The sequence below is a fragment of a genome, unplaced genomic scaffold, assembly GCF_019419815.1.
Source record: "Pyrus x bretschneideri cultivar Hongxiangsu unplaced genomic scaffold, Pyrus_bretschneideri_v1 Contig24, whole genome shotgun sequence".
Lineage (NCBI taxonomy): Eukaryota > Viridiplantae > Streptophyta > Magnoliopsida > Rosales > Rosaceae > Pyrus > Pyrus x bretschneideri.
Window position 1 is genome coordinate 3,243,854 of NW_025999546.1, and position 24,261 is coordinate 3,268,114.

General features: G+C 37.5%; 2 protein-coding genes across 3 annotated transcripts; one reads left to right on the forward strand and one right to left on the reverse strand.

Moving 5' to 3' along the window:
• Positions 1–6,994: 6,994 nt before the first annotated feature.
• LOC103961887 (cation/H(+) antiporter 15-like) lies at positions 6,995–9,678 on the forward strand. The gene is made up of 2 exons (XM_048586507.1): positions 6,995–7,945; positions 8,497–9,678. Exons 1-2 carry the CDS (start codon positions 6,995–6,997, stop codon positions 9,676–9,678), a joined length of 2,133 nt encoding a protein of 710 aa, XP_048442464.1.
• An 8,528-nt stretch (positions 9,679–18,206) lies between these two features.
• On the reverse strand, positions 18,207–22,582 carry LOC125478192 (hydroxyproline O-arabinosyltransferase RDN2-like). 2 transcript variants are annotated; one of them, XM_048586021.1, is made up of 9 exons: positions 22,271–22,582; positions 21,056–21,633; positions 20,314–20,381; positions 20,024–20,225; positions 19,633–19,730; positions 19,460–19,529; positions 19,254–19,325; positions 19,042–19,155; positions 18,207–18,640 (listed from the first exon to the last, which is right to left on the reverse strand). In XM_048586021.1, exons 2-9 carry the CDS (start codon positions 21,473–21,475, stop codon positions 18,578–18,580), a joined length of 1,107 nt encoding a protein of 368 aa, XP_048441978.1. In that variant the 5' UTR covers positions 21,476–21,633; positions 22,271–22,582; the 3' UTR covers positions 18,207–18,577. The 2 variants fall into 2 exon arrangements, with proteins under 2 accessions (XP_048441978.1, XP_048441979.1); XM_048586022.1 differs by lacking the exon at positions 22,271–22,582 and adding an exon at positions 22,073–22,187.
• Between the last annotated feature and the right edge of the window lie 1,679 nt (positions 22,583–24,261).

Here is a 24,261-nt window from a genome sequence, read left to right on the forward strand (position 1 = left end):
CTCTCTTCCCTCACTATCCCTTATCTCTCCCTCTCGACTCCTTGCAACTCTCTCCTTCCCTCTTCCTCGAAAACACACACACACTGTGTCCCCCGATCTCTCTCTCTTTTCCCTCACTATCCCTTATCTCTCCCTCTCGACTCCCTGCAACTCTCTCCTTCCCTCTTCCTCGAAAACACACACACACACACACCAACAACAACCATCACCACTACACCTGGACTGTGATATCAAAAACCCTAAGCCAAGGGAGTGCTCCACCGTGGCAGTCACGATGCTTAATCCCCTAACTAACTCTGGTGACTTTCGAGGATTTTCTGACGTAAGTAAACTTCGAGACTCCTTTGATCTTCCTTCCTTATAGTCTAAATTACTTGGTTAGTGATTAAAATGGCTTTGGTAAAGGTTTTAGCATGAAAAACAACTCGAGGGGCATTTTCCAGAAATCTAGAAATTCCAGGACGAGGTCATTTGGCCATCTTTCAAGCCCTCTTCAGCCAACTCCGGCCACCGCTCAGTCCCCACTTGGTATAAATCTCTTATCCACATTCCTAACTACATTTTGGCTTGAATCACTCAATTTGGTTAAGTAACGAAGAAGTTACGAAGCTTTGAAAATTTCCCAAACCTTTGGCCAAAAACCTAGTTTTCCGACGAGTACTGCCTTTTTCGAGGTTTTTTCTGGCCAAACCACGGCGATTTAGCTGGGTATCAATCTCTTCATCTCGTTGAGTACTACAACTTTCATTTGGATCACTTGATTTGGATAAGTAACAAAGAAGTTATGAGCCTTGGAAAATCAACCCAAAAACTGGCCAAAAGCTTAGCCTCATGGCCTGAAAATGAGTCAACTCAACCCGTTTGCCTTGAAACCCAAACCCATTTGGCCTGAGACCTAGCCTAATTACCCTCAATCCTTTTAAGTCTAGGCCTTGGGCAGGATTACCCAATCCCAACCCAATTATTTCTATTTATTTAGTTTTCTGTTTTAAAACCCAAAAGCCTTTGGGCTAGGCTTGAAAGCCCAAACCCTTTAAACCTTTTGACCCAAAACCCCTTAAGCCATTTTCCCCAAACCCAACCCACCTATTAACAAAACCCTTAACCCTTTAAATCCAAGACCCTGGGCCCAACCGAGTTTCGGACCCAATGGTATATGCTCTGGAATATTCCCCTGTTGACTTTTCAAAAATTTAACCGGGACCCTTCTTAGGGTAATTCGACGTCCTGAATTCATTTCCGACATCTGATTTCCCAAATTTAATTGTTATATTAATGTTTTATTGATTGGGCCCTTTATGTGCTTAGGGGCAATTATTGTGGCGTTTCTATCTTTGCTAGTCTAGATAGCTTTTGACGGCAAAGTAGTGTGAATGGACCCTTTCTAAAAATTTCACATCCCGACCCGGGCTCCATTTCGCTGTAGCACGATATTGTCCATTTTGGGTCCCGACCACACCCTCACGGTTTAGTTTCTGAGAACTCACACAAGAACTTCCCAGTAGGTCACCCATATTGGGATTGCTCTTGCGCGAACTCACCTAATGAACTCTGAAGCCAATAAGCTCCCAAAAGGCCTTGTGATATGTGGAGATGGGCATGTATAGATAAGACATAGAAGATTATCTCCCCTGGGCGATGTGGGATCTAACAATCCACCCCCTTAAGGCCTGGCGTCCTCGTCGGCACACTTTTGGCCAGGGATTGGCTCTGATACCAAATTGTCACATCCCGACCCAGGCTCCACCACATCCTAGGCTCGACTCTACTGTAGCACAATGTTGTCCGCTTTGGGCCCCAACCACGTCTTCATAGTTTTATTTATTTATTTATTTTTTTGGGAACTCACATGAGAACTTCCCTGTGGGTCACCCATCTTGGGATTGCTCTCGCGTGAACTCGCTTAACTTCAGAGTTCTGATGAACTCCAAAGCTAGTGAGCTCCCAAAAGGCCTCGTGCTATATGGAGGTGGGCATGTACATATAAGGCATACATGATCCTCTCTCCTGGGCGATGTGGGATCTAACAATTTATATAAAACAATATGGAGGAAAGGGATCCTCTTCAAATCCATTCCACCAAATCCACCAATCCGGGCCCTTGAACTTTGATCCAAGGGCTAAAGTTATTTTAACTTTTAAAGGGCCCCCCCTATTTTTAGCCATTGGATCAAATTTCAAGGGTCCGAATGAGTGGACTTGGTGGATTTGGTGGAAGGGATCCGGAGAGGATCCCTTCCCTAATGTGGAGAGGTTGCTACGACCACGGTTTGATAGTAGATCTATTGGAGATATAACAGAAAATTGGATAATCTTGTCATCAGTGTTTTAAAAAAAAAAACTAGCCTCGGGGTGTGCCTATGCATTCTTGGAGGTGGGGCTACTGGGTTTTCGCCTTTGTTTTGTGGGGGGTAGGAGTAAGGCGGCGTCGGGGTGCTCCTAGGCGGCTGAGGCATGCCCAAGCGTTCGGTCGGGTGTTTTTTCCTTCCAAATCCAAGTTTATTTCTGCCGTTCCTCTGTTTTTGCCATTCCCCTATGTGCTATTCTGATTTCAGGGAAGAAAGAGAGAAAGTTTCTCTCTCCAAATCATAGTGGCAAAGTCTAACTCTAACTCTTTTTATTTTTTTGTTTTTTGTTAATTATTGCCTATTCAGATTCTGCCACTTAGCATTTTGATTAGCCAAGATTTATTTCTCTTGAAATTTCTTGTAACTACTCCACTCAACCATTATTTCCTTTAAATTCCCTATAATAATTGCTCCACTCAATCTTTATTCATTTTAAATTCCCTATAATAGCTCCACTTATCATTTATTTCCTTTTGAATTGCCTATAATTGCGACATTCTATCTTTATTTCTTTTCAAACTACCTATAATTGTGGCTACTCAGCCTTATTTCTCTTGAAGTTCACTAAAATTGCTTACAATAAAATAAATAATTACAACATTTTAAGACTATATGACATAATTTCCAAGTACAACTACACTTAGTAATGAAGAAGATATTATCTTTGGCTTAGTTATAATTATATTTGTTTTACAAAGTATTATACTATATATATTAAGTTATTTAGGTCTTGTTAGGCTTCGCCTCAAACCTCACGCCTAAGCGGGGCTATCCATGAAACGCCTTGCCTACACCTCCGCCTTTTAATACATTGCTTGTCATCCCCTTCAAGTGAAATGGAACAAAATGTAGATTAAGCTTGGAAACAAAGAAAGAGAACTGTACGCGGGTAAATCCTTTTGTGAAGACATTAGCGATTTGATTATGAGAAGAGATTTGTCGAGTTTGATGAGTACACGCATGAAAAACAGAATTGGCTGTCACGTGAAGAGTAGAGACATTGTCTACGAAAATTCAAGGTGGCGTACGAAGTAGAATGCCCAGTTCACGAAAGAGATAACAAAACTACATAATTTAGCGGTTGTGGTGGCAAGAGCTTGATATTTAAATTCGGAATTAGAGCGGGACACAATGGATTGCTTTTTAGCGATTGGAACCAAGGAAAATGCAAGCACCACTTGCGTAATGATGATTAACGAAATCGGTCAAGTCAGCATCAGAGACCATGTTCAACAATGCCTTTGATGTAGTGAGAGATTCGCTTGATCGCCTGAAGATGAGTTGAGGTTATGCATGCACTGACAAACTTGATCAACAACAAAGGAAATGTCAGGGTGTGTTAAGAGTCTGGTACTTAGGCCACCAACCAACCATACTTCAATAGGCTTCAAGATCCGAGATAGGATCACTATCATGAGCAGACAAGCATTGAGGATAGGAATGGTGTAGGGCTGGGTTTGCAGAGATCCATCTTAAATTTCTTTAAGGCATAATGGGTTTGAGAGAGAGAACTAACTGGCTTGTCGAGTAACTCCCATTCCAAGAAAAAAATTGAGGTCTCCTAACTTTGAGTGTGTGATTGGCAAAGGTGGTACATAATTGATCAATGAACCTGTGAATGTTTGAACATGTGAAATAAGGTCATCAAAATATACCAAAACATAGAGTATGTAGAGGAGTGGTAAACAAACACATGTGCATCCGATTTGCTGTTTAAAAGGCCTTGACTACAGAGGAAGGAGGTTAAAGGTTGAAACCAAGTGCGGGGTGCTTGTTTGAGGCCATAAAGAGTCTTGTGAAGGTGGCAAACATATTTGGAGCATTTGGGATCAACAAAACTAGATGGTTGCTTCTAACTTCCTTGTTGCAATGGCCAATTTTGGGAAACCGCTAAGGCAAGAATAGTGCGAATAGGACCTGGTTTAACGATGAGACTAAAGGTATCATCATATTCAAGCTCAGCTTGTTGATTGAACTCCTTGGCGACGAGACAAGCCTTGTTGAGCTTATTGGAGCTGTCGGCCTTGCGTTTAACGAGAGTCCATAATTGATTATGAAGAAGTGCATCATATTCCTCTTCCATCGCTTGCTGCCATTTGCATGCTTGAGTGTAGCTGGTGGGTTTTCAATCGACAGAGGATATTCAAGTGTAACTATTAATCCATGAGTAATTTCATAATAATTAATCACGCGTTTTAATTAATCAAGAGCATTGTGCTAAGCTACTTTAATTTAGCTGATTTTTTTTATTTTTAACATGGAGAATATTTGAAGGAGAGATTCATATCATGAAATCACATAGTGAAGTGTGTATAAAAGAGAGGTTGATTTGTGCCTTATAAATTACATAGTGGTATTCTGTGTTTGAAATTATTTTAAGGAGCTGTTATTAAATTCACCAAAAAAAAAAAAAAATCAGTTTGTACGTCTTGAAGTGATTTCTCGATCGCTCACTAATATGAATTTTCTGGCTGGAATGACAACAAGAAGTACGAGTAATTGGGGTAAATATAAACCAGCTATAAATGCATTACACATTTACACGTGATATAGTGTTGAGGAGTTGGTGTGCCATAAGACATGGCAGTGGTGATAATGAAAGTGCATTTTGTATTTAGTAACTATGATGTTGTTAAGCTTGAATTTCAGTTCCTTATTGATTCCAATAGATTATCTTTCCACTTGTCTAACGTTCTATTGGGAGTATTATTCGAGTTTTGATATTATTACATCATGTTGCTAATAGAGCTTGGTATTGTTCCATGAGTGGTTTTGAGGCACTACACACTCCCGCATTAGGCTTTGACGATGTCGCGCAAACGCTTATGACATTCTTGTTGCACGCTTGGCATGTCGCTCAAGGCACACTTCTCTGTGATGCGCTGCCTCCATTAACTATGACACTTTACATTGCATGTTAGGCCTCGCTGTCTTTGCCATGCCTTACCTCACTTCGCACTCGTTAGCCCTCACTGGCTTGCCGTCGACGTAAACAATATATCCCCCCGTGCCCTATCTTCCTCCCGAGGTATAGTGCAAGGCAATCAGTTTGCCAGGGTTAGTCATGTAACGGTCCTTTGGCAGTTCACAATTAATATAAAATACAAATCAATCAATTATTAAAAATCTGTTTACCATTTTTCAGTTGGATGCCTGTTATTTTTTTCATCTCTTAAATGGAAGTGTTCATAGTATAATTGAAAAAATAGAAAAATATATCAAACTGTTTATGGTTAGTTCAGTCACTTGGGTAAGTATATGAAGCCGTTGTACTGAATAAGACCAACAAATACCTCGTTACACATAATTAATGAAAAAAAGAGTGAAATAAAACTGTATAGAAGAGAGGAGTGAGGATGACCAATGATGTTCAACCATACTAAAAACGACCCAATAAAAAAAACTACACTAGAAATGACTACGTAAATAGCCCAACAATTTTACAGCGTGCATTACGTACACTATAAACCACTTTATCAACCTTCAGTTTTCTTTGGGAGCCTTCCCTTTCCTCCATCCCTAGCCATTGCGACTTGCAAGAAAGTTTGTATTGTATATATATCAGGGTTTCTCTCTGAGATGGGGGCCTTAATTTCTCTTTAGGTAAAGGCCACAGGGATTAGAGAAATAAATACTAAATGGCTTTTAAGTTGAATGGGACAATTGGTGGGGAAGATTTTGTAATATCCAGTAACACAAAAAATTTAATTGAGGTATGCTTCAATAAAACGATATCCCCAACAGGTCTATGGCGAGCACACAACCCCTTCATGTCAGCTCTTTCAGTTCTTGTTATAAAACTGAGCATCGCAGTCTTCAGCACTCGTATTTTTATGCTTGTCTTCAAACCCTTGCACCAACCACGGATTATTGCTGAGATTCTTGTAAGTAGTACATCATTCCTGATTCCTCTCTTGTTATTTTTTCCTTCATTATTAAATTAAAACTTGCAAGTAGTGCATCCTTTTTACACATTTCAATTTTTTTTTTTTTTTGAAAGGGACTTTGACTTATAAGCCCTTTATAAAATTTAACTCTCAAAACTTGTAGTCAACTTATACTTGCAAAATCCCAAAAAAAATGATGTATCAAAATAGTTTTAATATTAGGACTTGGTCAATCAACATTATATGATTTTAAGGAGAGATGAATCAAGGGAAATATTAGCAAGTGGTATTGATGTTAGCTGGAGAGCAAAATTGTTTTTATTGACTTAGTTGAAGAGGATAATTGTTGTTACTAATTCTTGTAATAATACAGTTGGTTGAAAACTTAAAAAAAAAAAAAATATTCAGCCAATTATATTATAACACTTAGTATACGGAACAATTGTTCGTGGCTCCACACAGTGAGGTGTGTATTAAAGAGTGGTCGATTTGTGTTATAAGGTTTAGAAATAAAATTCATTTTGCACGTCAAGAAGTGCCATTTCTCGCCTACACATGTTTTTATTTGGAGGCTTGCATGATGACTTTATCATGGAGATCCAATAATACATAGGCTTCTTTTTTATCGCAAAATAATTGTTATTAGCATTGTGCATTACAAATTAAAATTTTCAGGGTGGAATGTCGACGAGTACGAGTAATTGGGGTAAAGTTGTACCAGCCGTATTTCCTTATAGTACCTTGAAGATTATGGAGACCATGGGAAACTTGGCCCTCGTTTACCACATGTTCCTGGTGGGTTTAGAGCTCGATTTAAAACCAATATTTCGAGCTGGGAAGAAGGCTATTAGCATTGCGCTCGCCGGCATTATCTTTTCCGTCCTTGTTGGCTGGGCCTTATGTCGATATGTACTCCTCAAAGATTTTGCCGAGCAAACTAAAGGCAATGGAGGAAAACTTCCGACTAAGGATGGCCCGTGGTTTTGGGGCGTTGCTCTTGCCACCACTAACTTCCCAGACCTTGCCCAAATCCTCGCAGACCTCAAACTTCTCTACTCTGATGTCGGAGGACTTGCGTTATCTGCCTCTGTTATCTCCGACTTATGCTCCTGGTTTCTTCTTCTGCTCGTAATGGCCATAGTCAACAGCTTCCAGACAGTTGCGGTGGGACTCACCTTGCTTTTTATAGGACTATGCGTTTTTGTAGTACATCCTCTTCTGTCATGGATTGTTAACCGAATTCGCGAAAGAACACCAGAGGATGGCGACTACAGTCAATTTGAATGCTTTGTTCTAGCGGGGGTTGTGTTTTGTGGGTACATTACCGATGCATGTGGATCCCATTCCATCGTAGGGTCTTTTATGTTTGGAGCTATCATGCCTAGAGGAGAGGTTTCAAACAATCTTAAAAAGAAGGTGGGAAGTTTTGTGCCTGGGATTCTAATGCCTCTCTACTTCTGTATCAATGGGGGAAGACTCAACTACGTGGATATTCTCAGTTCCATTTATCCATCGGAGAAAAAAACTGGGACGGATATATATCGCGTAGTGGGGGTTGTCATCTTAGCTTTTGCAGCTAAGACTGTCAGCACTTTGGTTGCCGGCTTAATCAACAAAATGTCATTTCGGGATAGTTTGGCTCTTGGAGTGCTCATGAACACCAAAGGCTTATTTACACTTATCATACTCAACACTGGTCGGGACGTAAAGGTAATATATGATTTTGGGTAATGCTCGAGAGACTAAATTTGTAGACAAAGTTTTGGAAACTAAATGATATGGAAGTTGATGATTGATTTATTACTTAAACGTTGATAAACATCCTCATTTTTATTAGTGACACATCATTTAATTTGCAAATTTTGTCTTCAAATTTGATTTCTTGAGCATTACCTCATGTATGCATGCGTGGCTAGCTACATTATGCAGATAAAACTATTGATTCATCTGTCCACTTTATCTTTTTATTTTTAATTTTTAAAAAAAGTTAACTATTAAATTTTAAATTTTTTTAACACTAAGAAGTGAAGTAGTGCTAAATAAAACATAAATTGCTGCATGTGAAATGTTAATAAGAAAAATTATTTTGGAGATGGAACTTAGGTATTGCTCACTTCAAATTATTCCCTAAATTATTCATACATGACATTGATTTTTAGTACAACATGCACGGTTAATTTATACGTACGTATAGTTTTTGAATAATTTATGAACGAATGACTATTAATATGTGGTATCTGTATACATATGTACACGTCCAGGCGTTGAACAAACAAACCTTTGGAGTAATGGTGTGGGCAATTTTGGTAATGACATTTACAGTTGGCCCGCTTTTAGTCTTTCTATACAAGTCCAATGCTAGGCCTTTCGTGCAATACAAACAGAGAAACGTAGCAAGCGTAGGATCTAACGACGAGCTTCGAATCCTTGCATGTGCTCACAACTCAAGCAATGTGTCAGGCATTATCAATCTCCTTGAGGCTTCTAATCCAACCAAAAACTCCCCTCTTCATGTTCTTGCTGCCCACCTTGTCGAACTAACCGGGCATGCTTCGGCGATGTTGGTAGTGCACGGTGCTTGTAAGACCAATGATGTACACTTTCCCTACAACTCGTCGTCCCCTTCAAATGCCTTTGAAACATATGCCAAACATAGAGAAAATGTCATGGTGCAAACACTAACGGCAGTGTCTCAATACTCCACGATGCACCGGGACATATGCAACCTGGCCGAGGAGAACCGTGTTGCCATAATCATCATCCCGTTCCACAAGAAATCCACCATATTGGTTGGAGGAGTGGCACCAGATCCAAACAACTCACATCTAAGGAGGCTCAACAACAACTTGATCGCAAATGCGCAGTGCTCTGTGGGTGTTCTTGTGGATCGAGGCCTCGGTGCATTCAACTACTCTTACCCTCAATGCCGCTATTCCATGCTCTTCTTTGGAGGGGTAGATGACCGCGAGGCATTAGCGTATGTTGGTCGGATGGCTGGACATCCCAAGGTTAACCTAACAGTCATATCGTTTAACATTATGAGTGAAAATGAAGCAAAAGCGTGCTCTGATGATAATGATGATGGTACTGATGGGTTTCTGAAGGCACTGGCAAATATTGGGAGGGAAAAAAAACTGGACGAGTTGTTCTTGGATGAGTTTAGGCTGAGGTCAATGAATGATGCCTCCATAAAATTTGTAGAGAATTGGGTGACGAGTTGGGAACAAATTCTCTCGCTAATACAATCCACGGAAGGTGAATATGATATGTTCATAGTGGGTAGAAGACATGGAGAAATGCAAGAGGCCATCAGCACAACGTTACTGGATGACGATGACTCTAATGACATTGGAGTTCTTGGAGATGCATTGGTATCTTCAACCTTCACAACTAGTACATCCATTCTAATTGTGCAAGAAGGTAGCCATTTGGATTATAAATGAGGGAGAAAATGGAATATCTTGGAATAGTTTGTGTTGGAGAATTAGGAAACAAAAAGGGGTACTTTGATCCAGATAAAGAAAAAAAAAAAATTCTACTTTTCAACTTTAATTAAATTTCTTAATTTATGAATTTTTACTCAAATTTTTAATTTGAATATTTAAATAAAAAATTCTAACCACTTTCATGGAAAATAGTTAAAAGGCACTTTCATGGAAAATAGTTAAAAGGAAATTTATATGTCATCATATATGATGCATATACCATAGGTTGATAAAATACATTTAACTTGTGATAAAGGTATCTACAAAATAAAAAGAAATTAATCTACCTATCATCCATGAAAATAGATTCAAGAAATTTCATCTTCCATACAATTATAATCAATATTAGTATATATGCTCATATATAGTACCTAGAACAAACATTAGTTTCCGCAGTTAACATGTGATGAAGGTGGAAGAAAAATTGAGATACAAACTAGGAGTAGGAAAAAGGAGAACAATATTTAATCTTAAAATTGAGTAAAAGATGAACTATAATTAAGAGATGACATTTATCACAATTCAATAAAAAGATAACAACAGCCAGTACTATGATCTAGTAGTATTTTTCCTCACTTATAAGTGAGAGGTCTTAGGTTCGATTTTCGTGAAAGGAGAATTTGAACCATATTATTGCTAGCTCATTTTGAAACTTAGCCCACTCCTCACCCCTTGAAGTAAAAAATAAGGATTGGTGCGGAAAAAAAGGGGGCAGCCGCGGTCGAACACTAATTCTAGAAAAAAGCCGTGCTCCTTTTCCAAGTGAATAATATTGTTTGTTAAAATAAATAAAAATAAAAATATAAAAAATGACAACAAAAAAGCTAATATGGATAATCAGTGAATGGAACTAACCCAACAAAGTGGACTAAACTCAATAATAACTCACAAAATTAGACTTATATTAAGTTTATTCAAATAAAAAAGTATTTGAGATTGGTAAATTTGGGATTGTATTTTATTTCCTACCTACAAAGTAATATGTAGTTTTCCTTGTTCAAGAAATTAGGTTTACTTATGCAATTAGACTTGTATTTTGTTATGCATAGCTTCCACTTCTGTTGTACCTCGAGAACAATTAATTGTAAAGTAAAGTAATTAAATGTTTGATAAATTGTATTTTACAATTTACATGTATTGTCATGCATGAACACACACACACATAGATCCTAAAATTTAAGTTTAACATGTGAAATGTCATAAAAGATTTCATTTAGTGCTGATATAAAAGATTTCATTTCCTTCTTCCTCGCATCATAGACTCATCGTTATTACCATCGAAGTACGGTATATGAGGAATTGAGCCCACAACACAATTCATCTTAGTTGTCCCACATATCTCACTAATTACGTACTGTGACCTAGTGCCAATTGGAAGTTTTAGGATGAATATTAATTAATCTAAAGAGGAGTGAATAGGCTATAACTTAAATGAATAAGCCAAATTAAAATTAACAATTAATTAAACATGGTTAAAATCCAACACATCACTAACAAACAGCAAATAAAAAATGTTCACACCAGATGTAGATTTGACAAGATAAAACATCATCATTGAAGTAATCCTCGGACTACCAAATCAGAATATAAATTAAGATAAATGAATACAAAATGAACTTACAAAACTTATCTTACTAAACTCACAACTAGAAGGCAGTTTAGAAGACCTGGATGGTAATATGAAGGAATTTCGAACCGTAGCCACAAAAGTCTTGAAGCGAAACACATCTCATTTTCATTTTATTGGGTATATTCATGAATAGCAGGAAAAATTATTAGTAAATAAAACATAATAGTGAAATCGCTAACGAAAGTAACAGGTGACATCCACATATTATAATGAATTAGAGAAAATAGCAGAATATGAGTTCAGAAGTGGGACGACCATCGATCGTATGTTGGCGGTTGTCATCGTAGCTTTTGCAACTAAGATTGTGTTTACTTTCGCTGTCGGGTTAATCAACAAAGGTCACCTTGAGATAATCTGGCTCTTGGAGTATTTGTTGAGAATGAATTCCACGCTAATGGAAAGATGGATCTTGCATAGACTTATAAGTAAGTTGGACTACTTATCATATTGCTTATTGGTTTTATGATAGAACCTCTCAACTTCCTTCATGGTATCAGAGCATGTTGCCCTATGTGAAGCCCAATTAACAAACACACGCACTCTACGTCACTTGATTTATGTTGTCCACTCACCTCACATGAGGGGCGTGATTGGAGTGAATCCCACATTGTTGGAAGGAGGGACTTTGCATAGGTTTATAAGTAAGCTGAGCTACTCCTTATATTGCCAATTGATTTTTTGGTGGAACCTCAATTTTCTTAAGTATTCATGAACACCAAAGGCTTATTGGCACTCATTGTACGTACTCAGTTCTGTTCGAGCCCTAAAGGCTAAAGGTATGTATTTTGTGTTATGCAAGCATCTCGTGACGAAATATGTTATTTAATTTTAACTAGATATATAACCGAACACAATATTTTAGATAAATAATAAAAAAACTCACCGCAGTCTCTGCCTATGCCACCATGCATGAGGACATATGCACCTTCGCGGAGAAAAATCAAGTCTCCCTGATGGAACCATAAAGTCCAACTCACTTAAGTGCTCTCTACAACAACTTGATCGCAAATGCTCAATTCTCTCTGTGGTGGTTGTCTTTGTGGATCATGAGCCCGGTAAATCCAACAATATCATCGAGTCCTTAAGACATCGACAATAACAATGGCGATGGTAATTCTTCGAGCAGCAACTATTAAGGGTAGTATTGTAAATCCAAGTTGATATTTTTTGTTAGTTTTCCTAACTGTAATTAGTTAGATTAGTTGTCATTTACTCAAAGGATATTCTCTGGTATATATATCAGAATCATAATGTAATCTTATTCATTAAGAAATACAGAAAGATATTTTATCTATCATGGTTTCATAGCCATCTGTCTAACGACCTCCTGATCCAAACCGCTTCTGCACCGCCTCTCTCCAACGCCTCTGCACCGTCTCTCTCCGACGTCTCTATGTTCAAACCCTAACCCTCACCGTCATCAATGGTAGCTTCTTCGTCTCCCTCTGCTGATGTCGAATCTCTCGTCTCGTCTCTGTGCCCTAATGCTTCCAACTCTTCAACTTCCTCAATCATGATTCAGAACATTGGTTCTATGGTGCCGATCAAACTTACCACCACCAATTATCTTACTTGGAGCACTCTCTTTGCTCCGAACTTCAGGAGGTATAATCTCATCGGAATAATCGATGGCTCTCAAGCTGCTCCGCCCAAGTATTTCTGTGATGCATCTGCAAATTCTTCTCTGAATCCGACATCCATTGCTTGGTATGAGACAGATCAGAATATTCTCATCTGGATCAACTCTACTCTCTCTGATTCTGTGATTCCTTACATTGTTGGTGGGAATTCTTCTTGAGAGCTATGGTCCAAATTTGAATCGAGATTTGCGACGGCTTCGCAGTCTCATATTCATGAACTCCGATCAAGACTTCGTTCTATAACTAAAGGTGATTCATCTGCTGCTTCATATCTTCAAAGAATTGAAGAACTTGCTGATGCTTTGGCTAGCACCGGTGCTCCGGTCGATGATTCTGAACTGATTTCTGTAACTCTTCATGGTCTACCTTCTGTGTTCGATTCCTTTGTTGATGTTATTTAATTTCAAATTGGATCCACTACTATTGATGAGCTTCATGGCCTTTTGCTGATCAAGGAAATCTAGATTGAAAATCGTAAGACGACTACACTTGCACCAATTCAGGCATTCAATACCTCTGCTGGAATTCTGCCTCTACCTTCTGATCCTTCAATCTCTTAGGCCTACATTGCTCAGAGTTTCTCCAACTCCAATTTTCATCAAGGTCGTGGTTCTGATCGACATTTTCAAACCCTAGAAATTCTTAAAATTGAGGCAATTTCAGGAATAATACTCAGAGAAACACTTTCAATCGATCTAACAATCAGAGGTATAATAACAATCGTGGCTCCAGATTCAACAACTTTGGCAGAAGATTTACTTGTCAAATCTGCAAGCAATTTGATCATAAAGCTATTGAGTGCCCTCAACGCCTGAATCCTAACTTTGACACTTCTCCTCTAGCTGCATTCTGTGTCAATACTTCTGCTCCTTAGCACACATAGTTGCTTGATTCTGGCGCATCATCACACATGACAAATTCCTATGCAAAATTGAACAATCTAGAATCATACACTAGACCTGAGCAAGTCTACATTGGAGATGACAAAGGTTTGCCTATACTTCATCTTAGTTCTTTTAGTGTACCTACTACTACTCATTGTTTTGATCTTAAGCATGTTTTACATGTCCCTACATTAAAGCAAGATTTGCTGTCTGCAAACAAGTTTATTCTTGATAATCAATGCTCAGTACATCTATATCTTTCCCACTTTCTTGTGAAGGATATTTCTTCGGAGAAAGTTCTTTTTAAATGACATGTACAAGATGGCTTTATCCATTTCACACCACACCTTCCATTGCTAGACAACAACGTGCTTTTGCAGCAACTTCAAAAGCATCTCAGGATATATGGCATCAAAGACTTGGCCATCCCTCTTTCAATATACTTAATAAAGTTGCATCTCATTCTTGTATTTCAGTCTCTGGTGATATCCATAAGTCTCTGTGTTCTAGTTGTGCTATGGGCATATGTTCGAAATTGCCATTTTCTATAGTTTCTCACTCTACAAAAAAGCCATTAGAGCTTTTACATACAAATGTATGGGGTCTTTCACCAATTATTTCTGTAAAAGGTTTTAGATATTATATCATATTTGATGATTATTGTACAAACTATTGTTGGTTCTTTCCACTTAAATACAAATTTCAGGCTTTCTTTACTTTCATTCATTTCAAGTCTATGGTTGAGAACTTATTGTGCACTAAGATTGTTACATTGAGATCTGACTCTGGTGGAGAGTTTCTTAGCACTCAGTTTTCAAATTTCTTAAAGGATCATGGTATTATTCATCAACTCAGTTGCCCTTATACTCCAGAGCAAAACATATGTGCTGAAAGAAAGCACAGACACTTGGTTGAAACAGCAAGAACTTTACTTGCATCTTCCAAGGTTCCATATGAGTTTTGGGTTGATGCATTTGCCATAGTTTTATATCTTATTAACAAGCTTCCTACTGCTAAAAAATGCTCTCATTGGGAATCTCTTTTTCACAAAACCCAATATTACAACTCTCTCAGGGTCTTTGGCTACTAGTGTTTCCCATGGCAAAAGCCATATACAAACTCCAAGCTTGATCCCAAGAGTCAACCATGTGTTTTTCTGGGATACAGTTTACAACACAAAGGTTACAAGTGTATGGATCTTGTAACTAGGAAAGTCTACATTTCTAGGCATGTGCTCTTTGATGAAACTCAGTTTTCTTTTCATCACATTGTCAATTCTCTAGTTTTGCCCTAGTCCTCTAGTTCTACCTTTAATCATATCCATGCCTCATTAACCTTTAATACACCTCTTATATCTTCTTCATCCCTCCTCCCCCCACCCCCCCCCACCCCCCCCCAACTTCATCATCTCAATCACCTATCTCTCCTCCTCTCACAACTTCACCTATATCTTCATTACCTATAATTTCTTCCTCTCTTAACAGTCAACAAATTAGCACCACTTCCCCTGCATCTCTCCAAACCAAATTACCCATCAACACTCACCCTATGCAAACCAGGTCAAAATTTGGCATTGTCAAATCTAAAGCTCTTAATGCCACAAAATATCCTCTTCCTCCTCACCTTGCTCTAGACTATATCCCAACTACCTATCTTCAAGCTTCTAAACACCCTCATTAGAGACAAGCATTGCAGAAAGAATTTAATGCATTACTTAGCATTAGTACATGGTCACTTGGTCCAACAAATTCCTCTCAAAATCTAGTAGGATGTAAATGGGTTTTCCGGATCAAGAGAAAACCAGATGACACAATTGACAAGTTTAAAGCTAGGCTTGTTGCCAAAGGGTTTCACTAACAACAAGGTTTAGACTACACTGAGACATTTAGTCCAGTAGCTAAACATGTCACCATTCGATTGCTTCTTACATTAGCAGCTCACTTCAACTGGTTTCTCAATCAATTGGATATGAGCAATGCCTTTCTGCATGGAACCTTATCTGAATCTGTCTTTATGGTTCAGCCTCTAGGATTTGAAGATCCTACCAAGGCTAACTATGTTTGTCAACTGCACAATTCTCTATATGGACTTAAACAAGCCCCTAGGGCTTGGTATGAAAAGCTTCACATCGCTTTATTCTCTATGGGATTCATTGGTTCTCAGAATGACCATTCTCTATTTGTCAAAAAGGATCCAGCTTTAGTATTCATCTTAGTGTATGTTGATGATTTACTAGTCACAGGTCCAAATCCTCAAGCTTGCAAGGATACTATTTCTCAACTCAGCACTCTGTTTCCTATCAAAGACTTGGGGCCTCTTCAATATTTTCTTGGCATTGAGGTCAAAAGGTCAACATCAGGGATCTTTATTTCTCAAACCAAGTACATCACTGATTTGCTCAAGAAACCCAATATGCTTGGTGCAAAACCATGTGCCACCCCTCTTAGCACTTCTTCAGTAGATCATCAGTCTTCATTATTATCAAATCTTTCAGAGTATAGATCCTTAGTTGGAGGATTACAATACCTCACTTGGTCCAGGCCAAACCTTTCATTTGCAGTTAATCTGGTATGTCAGTTTATGCATCAACCAAGGGAGTCTCATCTTCAAGATGTTAAAAGGATTTTGAGATACCGTAAAGGAACTCTGGATCTTGGTCTCTAGTTTCCTAAACATTCAAATTCCCTCAGCATCAATGCTTTTTTAGATGCTGTCATATAGATAGAAGATCAACATGTGGTTTCTGCATATTTTTGGGTAACTCACTTATCAGTTGAAGTGTTAAGAAGCAACCAACAGTGGCCAAATCTTCTACTGAAGCTGAATACAGGTACTTGGCAAACACTGCAACTGAACTTACATGGATTTACAAATTATTTGTTGATGTTGGTTTACAACTGCCCTGTCCTCCCAAACTTTGGTGTGACAACATCTTAGCTATCTCACTAGCTAAGAATCCCATTTTTCATGTAAGAACAAAGCATGTCAAGATAGACTATCACTACATTTGGGAAAAAGTATTGTCGAAAGCCATTTTTGTTCATTTCATCTGCACTTAAGATCAGATTGCTGATATTTGTACCAAGTCTCTCTCTAAGGCTCGATTTCAACTTCTCAGGGCCAAACTTTCACTTTAAGTTCCTCAGTTTAGTTTGAGGGGGGATATTAAGGGTAGTATTGTAAATCCCAGTTGATATTTTCTGTTAGTTTTCCTAACTGTAATTAGTTAGATTAGCTGTCATTTACTCAAAGGATATTCTCTAGTATATATATCAGAATCACAATGTAATGTTATTCATTAAGAAATACATAAAGATATTTTCTCTATCAGCAACCACTACCATGCACTTCGCCATGGTCTTCATTGGAGGGACAGATGACTGCGAGGCATTAGCATATGCATGGAGGATGGCTGGACATCCTAACGTTAGATTAACCATTATACGGATTAACCAACGCAAGAAGGAAGTGAAAACGTCCATGGATGACAAAGACGACAGCCATGACGATGAAAGTTTAAAGGCATTGGCAAACACTGGGATGGAAGAAAAACTCGACAGCTTACACTTGGATGACTTTTGGCTCAAGTCAATGAATGGTCCCTCTATTGAATTGGTAAAGAAGATGTTGACAAGCTGGGTAGAAACTCTGAAGCTAATAAACACCATGGAAAATCAATATGATTTGTACATAGTTGGAAGAAGACATGGCGATATGTCAGCATCGTCGAAGATATTGTATTTCAGCGACTCTGATGTACTGGGAATTGTCGGAGATGCTGTAGCATCTTCGAGCTTTATGGCGTGCACGTCCATTCTTGTAGTGCAACAGGGCCCCTTTAATTTGGACGAACAAGATGCCCGGGAAAGAATAAGATGCCCCTTTAAAGGATAAAGTGAATATTTACAGGATTGACTTTTTAGAGTAAAAATGTGATTTTTCGTTAAAGCGAAAAGTAGCGTGGACTTTTCGTTAAAACTCCCTTGATTTAGCCCTTAATTTGTAAAACGAGTCGATCCCTCACATTTTTGTAAGAATGTAATAAATTGTTGGGGGCTGAACAAAATTCGGCCGGCTTTGACTTCAAGGCCGCCTGAACAAGAGTTTCACGGCCTCAACTTGCTAAAGAAAGCCTAAATGCAAGGTTGTCCGATAGCAAGTTGAGGTCTGAGGCAAAAAAAAAATTGTCTCGGAACTCAAATTTTGTTTTAACAAAGTCTCTGTAAATAACCATATCAGTCGCACTTCATTTTTAGTTGAAAATGTTAAGTTTTGCTTAATTTTGTTTTAGTTGTTAAATTTCCAATTTTCCATCAAATTCATCAACCCATCTAACAAAGACAAAATTGCTTTCATTTCCGAAACAGAATCTCAACAAGATTAAAAGAAGGCTTGTGTTAATCCAATACTAATTCCAACTAATCCTCAGGATTACAAGGACTAATCCCAAAACTGCAGCATATCGAAAATCCAACGATCTTGCTCTTACCTTAACCTTTTACCTTCCTTCAAGCACCTGAGCTTCCCTAAAATCCATGCGTAACCCAGATATACATTTGAGACAGCAGAACCTTCTTATTTTCCATTTACAACCTGAGATTCGTGTGTATTACTATTTCTATGAGCCTACCGTTGAACCAGAATCTTCCTTTCTCTAAACATCAGTTGTATCATAACGATTTAGTATCTTGAGTGCGGCTGAACTATTGTGTGTCCCAATTAGGAATGTTAGCAGTAGCTTCATTCACCATCTTTACAAGGGTGACCTGCACACAACGAGCATGTAAGTCGGAGAGCGAGAAGGGGGTGGCGGGGAGAGAAGATATTTAAAATAAATTTATTCACTAAATATGACAAACTATATGAAAACTTCGATTCTAAACAATCTGAATTTGAAAATGAGTAGTAAACATATTTTGTTGGAGGTCGGTCAGGCTAACCATCATCAACACAAACCACGGCCTTACTGTCCTCAATGTGTCTGATTAGACTCCAACAACTAGACAACTATAATCTGGGAACAACAATCAAATAAACAGAACGCTACGAACTTTCTTACACAAATGAAGTGAACTAGTACAGACGAATAAAAAAAAATTAAGGCACACCAAATACCATAAAAAACAGAACATGCACTTGCAATAATAACAGCAATTCTAAGACATACCACACTCTCAGGAACCCCAGGAGGAGGTAAGGGGAGGTTTCTTGGTGGAGGTCCACGTAGATATGCTTTCTTGTCAAATCTCCATTCCCCAATTTTTCCATATGTTAGCTCACCCTAAACAGTCAGAAATCTCAGATAACTGTGGAACTATAATGGGCAAAAGGGGAAGGAACATAACAGGACTACGCATAGAGGCGAAGGGCCATACATACCTTTAAGTTGTAGTCGCATCCGTAAGTATAATGAATGATAAAATTTTTACGAAGTTCCACATCCCATGGCGGCTGAAAATTTAAAGACAATAGAACATTGTTAATCGCAACGTATATACATCCAGTGTAGTTTGCTGAACCTAACAAAGAAATCAAAATGCAAATCAATTTTGATATGAATAGCTTCCCTAAGCAAGATTCCAAACCTGCACCATGAAGTCCTTCCGAAGAATATGCGGCACACCATGCAAAGCAGATGCCACAGCATAAGCATACCTTATTTCATCAAAGAAAATAAGACACCAAGATACGTCAAAGCTGGCATCTCTAATTGCTAGAACTCAACTTAGTCAAAAACTGATGTCACAATCAAACTTACATTTCTAGCACCCATCCGAAAGCTTTATCCGTCTCCGTGTCTTCTTTCATCCTCAAAGAAACATTCATCCATGTAGGAGCAATCTTTTCCAGCAAATCCTGAATAATTACATTTACTCAAAGTTCTAGGGGTCATAAATGACAATGCGAAATTATACAAGGAAACAATTACAGAAAACTAGAACACCAAAGTTTTCAGAACCCCAAAATAAATTGGACATCAACGCATATAAATAGGGTGCTGCTATTAGCACTCCAGAACAGTCCTTATGCACTCCAAACATATAAACACGAGAAAATATACTCGGGAGAATGCACGATAAATTTTCTGGAGTGACCATCACGAATGCAAGACAAAGCGAAAGAAATAACAGTTTACCACAAGCTATTACCTTCTTGATAATTACAGGAGAATTTCCAATTGGACCAATCTTTGTGACTGGACCGTTCTCCTCAGGATAAAACTTTCTTATGATCTTCTCATTCTGAGAAGGTTTAATGTAGAAAAATGGGAAGGCTGCTGGATATCCTCCAAGTGCCAAATTAGGAAGAGGATTTATAAAAATGTGATCAGGCTCCGCCATCAAAATATATCTGCAACAACGGAATTCAAGGGATTTGATGTCAAGTAAAAGATAAAAAGTAAGAAAACTCAAAGGTCATCAAATATGCAGAAGCTCACTCTTCCTCAATAGTAGCCTTTTCCAGCCATTGCACAAAAGCCCATGGTCTGTTTAAGACAATGTATCCCTGTATATAAAATTTGCAATCACGCTTAGAAACAAAGATCGATAAAAAACATAAAGTTTAAATTATCAGAAGGACAATAGTTACTCAAACTTCTTCATTGATTATATAAAGGTTATCGAAAAACAATCTTCAACTATTGACTTGCAAGGGCTAAGCTTTACACATGAATCAACTTACAATTAACATCAAAAAGTGAAAAAAGATCCAAAACGTTAAAAAAAAATTGACTTTTTCAGCAAAATTTCATAAGACTATGCAAAGTAGTTAGATTTAAAACTTAAATTAATAACTTTCACATGTCAATTGTCATCCAATGAGTAGAAAATCATTGAGAATAGTGATACAGTGGATCAGCATGGACCCTGAAACTCAACAAATCTTATTCTTCCCCAAGATCCATTGCTTCCCTTCCACTCAAAACCATTCTTAGTCAGCACAAAAACATGGAATCGTCCTTTGCCTTTTCTTTGCTTACTTTCTTTTTGTTTGTGACTCTTTTCCTTTATTCTCTTTTATGTTCAGTAAAATCTCATGTAACTCCCAACACATTTCTAATATTGCCAAGACCCCTTATTTTGACCTTAGATTAGAAATAAAATGGTGCAAATAGAAACCATCACATCCAAGATGATACAAATATAATAACAAAGGAATGAAAGTGCCAGAAGCCTAACCCGATCAAGTCCTCCAGGAAGAGGATCAACCACAATAGTTGGAATCTCATCCATCAAGTTGTCAGGTTTTCCTGAATGCAAAATTCGAGTAAATCCTCCCATCTCTGATGCAGGCAAGTCCTTCTTCTTCTTATACCAATAGTACATAATGCGACACTGCCATTTGCTGTAAGGAGTATCAGTGGCTGTTAACGCAACATGGAATGGTGCCTTGGTATTCTTAAACTTCTTCACATTCTCCGGCATCTCAATAATCGGGTCAGACAGTAATCCACTATCCGTGTTATCACCTACCCATTTCCCAACCAACCTATAATGAATTACCATAGTTGACAAATTATAAGTAGCAAAGAAAAACCCAAGAGCCAAAAGGACCAGAACTAATGATGAAGCTCGTCCCATGTTCTTCCTCTGAATCATTGTTTATTGCAAACGAAAACCAATCTCAGACTTCCCAAACGCAGAAATTCTCCTATTCCATCACAGCTTTCAAATTGTGCTGTCCAGAACATAATGTAATAGCAGCATTAGACCCTTCTGTGATCTTATCCAACTTCCACAAAAGTTTTTCGAGATACCTACAATAAGCAATTCTACTTAAATTAGCAAAATATAATGGAATTACCCAACTGAAACAACTCATAATTTACAGCCCCATCATAATTCATACTGCAAGGGGAGTTCTATTGACACCCACCCAAATGCTCTCTACACCCCCACTCAGGATTTGGGGGGTTTAAATAGAATTTCCCCAAAATTCAACACATACAAAACTGCAATGGAGTGTCTGCAGACCAATGTGAATTGGTACCAAAAAATCAAGAAAAAAAAAAAAGAAAAGAAAAGAAGCAACTTTACAAAATATCACAGACCAGCACACTCAATCTCCAAAATTTACATGATTTCATGTTTCAAAAAACCTTAATCAGACTGTAAATGAGTAAAAACAAGAACATAGGAATTCAGACATTCAATGCACATGCATAGGATTGACAAAACCAACTGCAAAGTTTATACCTTTGACAACAAAACAGAAAACCCAGAATCCCAACAAAACAAAAAACCACAAATGAAAGATTGCACAGGTAAACAAACGTAAAAGTTGTCTCCAGTAATTAAAGTACAAAACTCCTACAATACAGACGTATAACATACATTTAGATATATATATATATATAGAGAGAGAGAGAGAGAGAGAGAGAGAGAGAGAGAGACCTTGGCGTGGCGCAGGTGGAGGAGGGAGAACAGAGATTGGAATTTTTGGATCAGAGGGGAGAGAACAAAAAAAGTAAGGGGATTTTATCGATATGACAAACTGGGTATTGAGGTTCCGACTCCTTCCTTTTCGTCTTTTTCCGTACAAGTGCGTGAGTGGCCTTTTATGTTGTCTTTTTTTTCGTATGTTTTTCGTCGGATATCCAATGTAATTGATGCATGATAATGAAATTCCACCATTTATCCACCTTTTAAAACCACCAACGTTTCCACTGTTTTCCTTTTTCATTTTGTCTTATGCATTTCATGTTTTTCTTTTCTTTTTGTTTTTTTTTTTTTTTGATCTTCCGACAAATCAAATGTAGTTTAAACAAGTGGTTCCTGCTGTACGTGGATTGAACAGTTTTCTTCAACTCATTGCGTTTTAATTTTAAACATATTTTATTTTATTATAGTTTAGAGCAATAATATCAATGGTATTAAAATCGAACCATTAGATCAGTTCTAAAATTAGTTGATAATATTGGATTGCACCCCTACATTTTTCATAACTGATAAGATTGGATTCCATGAATGATTTTCTTGTGTGTGAGAATTCAATTAAAGTGAGCAATTTAAATCATTTGATGGAATCATGTTTAATATACTGTAGAACAAAATATTTTCTATATCATTTAATTTTTTTACTAACAAATTTCACTATAAAACTTCTGAGTTCTAACAATACAACTAAGACATAAAATGGCAAAAAAATACCCCAAACTAGAGAATCCACACCATTAACGGGTGTTTAGGTACATTGAATTGATATAAGATTGATTAGATTGGAAATGGAAAAAAATAAAAAAATTCGTATTTCAATATAGAACCAATACACTTTTAGCGCTCTTAAAAATACAAGTGGTGAATTGACTGATTGAGAATATCTTCATCGTCAACGTTCAAACTTTTTTTCTCTCTTTAATATAAATAAGTGTAAAATGTCGTTTGTACTCAAAATTATTGAAAAACCATTCTCGGTTTCCAAATGCATTCTCGTATCTTAAAACACAAAATTCAATTTTTTTTTTCAAAGTAAATATTTCAAAAATCATATTGTCAAACATTACTAGACGAGCCCTAGTTTTACGACAGTTACATATGAACTCGACTTATGTCTTCCCAGCACTCTCCTTCAATGCCGTTATAGTGTTTCTTCTTGGATGAAGCATATCAAAATTGACATCCATTTTGTTTGTGATTACCACATTCAAGGCCTTGTTCATGTCATGTCGTTGTCACTCTCTCTCTCTCTCACGCTCTCACGGTCTTAGGTTGATGTCTCACGACACAATCTCTTACTCAAATTATGCAAACTAGTTACCTTAATTGGTGGGATCTTAGCATCATGGGACCGTGAGAAAACAAGAGTTGAACAAAACTCCAAATATTCCGGAATTGGAGAGAAAATGTTATTTAGAAATTATTTGGATTGGAAATTGGAAACCTTGTCGTGTGAAGAAAAAAAACCTTTTTAGGATATTCCAAATGCATGTATTAGTTTTGAATCTATGTCGAAAACTCAAGGTAAATGATTTCAATCTAATCATTGTGAAACTCTGTAATGTGCAATAAATTGAAGTTCTACATTGAAAATTTATGAGGAAGAACGGCTTATCTATATATATAAACCAAATATATCCCTCTCTTTATTTTTTTAAATAAAAAGCATAAAAACTATAAGCAAAAATTATAAAGTGAGAAGGAAAAATCATGAAGCTATCAAAATGCCTAAAGTACCACTCTATTGTTTAATTTTTTTAAATAATGCAGTTTAATTAAAAAGAAAAAAAAACTGTAAAAAGACAAAACGAAGCTACAGGAGGGAGAAGTGACTGGCATATCTGTTTTTATTTTCATTTTCTTCTCTTACACATGTAAATTTAGTTTTTTACATAATAAAATAAAATGCAAAAGAGTAAATTGCCACACACTTTCGCGTGTGGTGAGAG

Coding starts and splice junctions, on each gene's coding strand:
- LOC103961887 (XM_048586507.1), top strand. CDS start 6,995: ATGGGAAACTTGGCCCTCGTTTACCACATGTTCCTGGTGGGTTTAGAG. Junction 7,946..8,496: donor ACACTGGTCGGGACGTAAAG/GTAATATATGAT, acceptor GTACACGTCCAG/GCGTTGAACAAACAAACCTT.
- LOC125478192 (XM_048586021.1), bottom strand. CDS start 21,475: ATGATTCAGAGGAAGAACATGGGACGAGCTTCATCATTAGTTCTGGTC. Junction 19,530..19,632: donor TTCGGATGGGTGCTAGAAAT/GTAAGTTTGATT, acceptor TGATGAAATAAG/GTATGCTTATGCTGTGGCAT. Junction 19,156..19,253: donor GATGCGACTACAACTTAAAG/GTATGTATGGCC, acceptor CTGACTGTTTAG/GGTGAGCTAACATATGGAAA.